Source organism: Vigna unguiculata, chromosome 11, assembly GCF_004118075.2.
Source record: "Vigna unguiculata cultivar IT97K-499-35 chromosome 11, ASM411807v1, whole genome shotgun sequence".
Taxonomy (NCBI): Eukaryota; Viridiplantae; Streptophyta; class Magnoliopsida; order Fabales; family Fabaceae; genus Vigna; species Vigna unguiculata.
The window spans coordinates 29,168,566-29,171,345 of NC_040289.1; the positions used below are offsets into that span (position 1 = coordinate 29,168,566).

The window sequence follows — 2,780 nt, forward strand, 5'->3', positions numbered from 1 at the left end:
ATACATAATTCATATCTTCATTCAACTCTCATACCACCAAGTGTTTGGGTTAGGTAGTTCTTATTATCTTATGAGTAAAAAACTTGATTTCCACTTTACAATATTTTACTTCTATTTCATTTCTTTTATATGATTTTCTTCTTTGATAAACATCTTATCCTAGTACGAATGTATGCCATCCATTTTTCCTTTTCTCCTCCTTTCAACAATTACATTAAGTGTACCACCTATATCTTTATTTGAATCACTTTTGTTTACATTTTTGTGTGCCTAATTTTGTAAAGTTAGAGTTCTATCCATTGCAAGCGTCTACACAAATAGTTAAACATGTGTAGTATTAAGTTAATCCACCTTCTTTTGAAAGGAAAAAACATTAATCTTTATTTCGCAATTGCTTGGTAGAGTGATTGTTTGGTTAATTTACCCACCTTCCATATTTATTCATCATCCTCCACTTTCTAAAATTCTTGATCCTTATCCATCTCAACACCTTCTCCCACTATTTTCTTTTTCTTTTTCTTCTCTCACGTGTAAATCATATAATGTAAATTACTCAGTTTTCACTAGTGATTTAGAAACATAAAGCAGTTAAGCAAAGTATAACATCTTTATCATACATCAAGAGAACGTGAAAAATAAATAATAAACAAAAATTTATAATGATATATTTCTATAAGAACATGGTACAAATAGTTTAATGAGCGTGAATCAATTTTTGAATATTGTAAGGAAGACATAATTGAGTTCCACTAAAACACTCATTTGCATGTATTTTATTTGTAGCTTCAGTTGGGTGAGCAAAGTCAAAAAAATAATATTCATTCCGGTTTGCACAAGGCTTCCCTCCTTGGACACACGAGTCAAAAATATTTTTGAACCCTGAAAGTATAATAAAAAAAAAGTATCAGTTATGATCATAGAGGAATGCAAAAAACTCGCGAACTTCTTGAGTCATTTTTTTCAAGAGATTAATGTTAGACGTTTACCAAATTTTTCAGGGGAATTTCTTATTTTCTGGGCGAAGTTGTAATTATCCAAATTAACGAATAATGAATGTGGGAGTTGGGTTTGCAGCTCTTGTAGCTTCCCAGGAAGTTTATCTGAGTAGGGTTTCACCTTTTGATTCATATCTTCATTGCATTTTTGGGAATATGGTGTCCTTATACTAACTGTTGGTGTGCATCCAATTTGACCAATTCTACTTACCACAAACTTTCGAGCTCCAAGGTCATAAATTCTCTAGGGAAAAATAAAAAACGAAGGAAACACATTTTTCATATTCTTTGAGAAAAAATAAATAGTTATGATATGTAAAATACTTATTTCAAAGCTGACATTAAAATATAACAATTACTACATGTGAGAAATCAAAGTAGAATTCTAAACATTTATTAAAAGATTACCTTGATACGTGAAGTCAATTGCTCAAGTAGGTAATCTGCATATTTTTCTGGATTTAATTTGTTATTGTTTTCATTTGGGTACTTGAAATAATTCAACATGTAATCATTAGATCCAATTGATAAGAGGTATATGGAATTGGCTAAGTAATGCCTTAGTTTTGTTTTGCTATGTATGCTTCTTGGAAGATCGTTGTCCACACTTAAGGTGAAGTATTCAATTTGTTTATCTAAAGATAAACAATCTCCCTTCATCACAAAATAAAAATATCATGAGAAATAAATTGAAAGGAAAATTTTTATTTATCGGTTAAATATATTATTTATCCTTGAAACCATTTTTAAAAATTATATTGCTTTATAAAATAAACATATATCTATTTTGTTCATGTATTTTATGAAAGTTATGTAAAAAATATTTCCAATAAACAACACTTAAATTGTTTATCATATGATAAATGGAGTTCCATAGTGGACTACAATATAACTTCCATGTATCCTTTGCTGGAAGGATTTTACATAGCTTTCATTAAACATAGAGATGACATATACAACTTTTAAGGCCGAAACATATTTTTTAAAAATATTTTGAAGACAAAAAAATATATTGAATCCTTTTATTTTTTATTTTGAATCTTACTGATCTGGTTGAATTCAATATTCCACATGAGCCTGATGCATAGTTAAGTCCAGTGACTACTTGATGTCTTTGAGACTTGGGCACACCCAAGTATGGAGGCGGCATTGGCAAACCCAATCTAATGGCTACAAAAGACAATACATGCATAAAATTCCTGGTAATATTGTTTTTCATGTTTACATGGAAACACAAAACCTCAAATAAATAGAGACAAAGACAATGTTCCAGAAGAAAGGTGGAAAAGTTACCAATAATATCAGCAATTGTTTTGCCATTGCTAAACCTTCCTGTGGAACAATTATTGAAGTCAATCCCATAGGGAAATTTATTTGCCTTGGCAAGTGTCTTGAGATTGTTGTTGTTTCCGGCGTCTACGGTTGAATCACCGAAAACGTAAAGAGCTGGAACAATCTTCTTTCTAGAATGCGAGGCATCAGCCAAGAATGCAAATTGCTGGATTATGAGTATGGAAATAACCCAGAGCTTTCTTAAGCTTATTTCCATTTTGTTTTCTTTTGGAGTAATTCAAGAATCCAAATAATTTCTTAAATAATAGTTTATATGGTAAGCATTACTATTTGATAATGAAAAGTACAACTCAAATGTGTGTAGTTATCTCTCAGCATGCTTCATTGTCTAACTCCTGTTTTGTGCCCTAAATAGATTTTTTGTTATTCTTTTTCAAATTTGGTAAAGGCTAGCCAGTTCTTCTTTAATTTTCCTTTTTCATCTCTCTTCAG

The 2,780-nt window shown here is 30.4% G+C and overlaps 1 protein-coding gene across 1 annotated transcript; it reads right to left on the minus strand.

Annotated features, from left to right (window-relative positions):
* Positions 1-694: 694 nt before the first annotated feature.
* Positions 695-2,544, minus strand: LOC114170334 (GDSL esterase/lipase At1g71691-like). The gene is made up of 5 exons (XM_028055813.1): positions 2,289-2,544; positions 2,041-2,165; positions 1,404-1,649; positions 987-1,239; positions 695-879 (listed from the first exon to the last, which is right to left on the minus strand). Exons 1-5 carry the CDS (start codon positions 2,542-2,544, stop codon positions 695-697), a joined length of 1,065 nt encoding a protein of 354 aa, XP_027911614.1.
* Between the last annotated feature and the right edge of the window lie 236 nt (positions 2,545-2,780).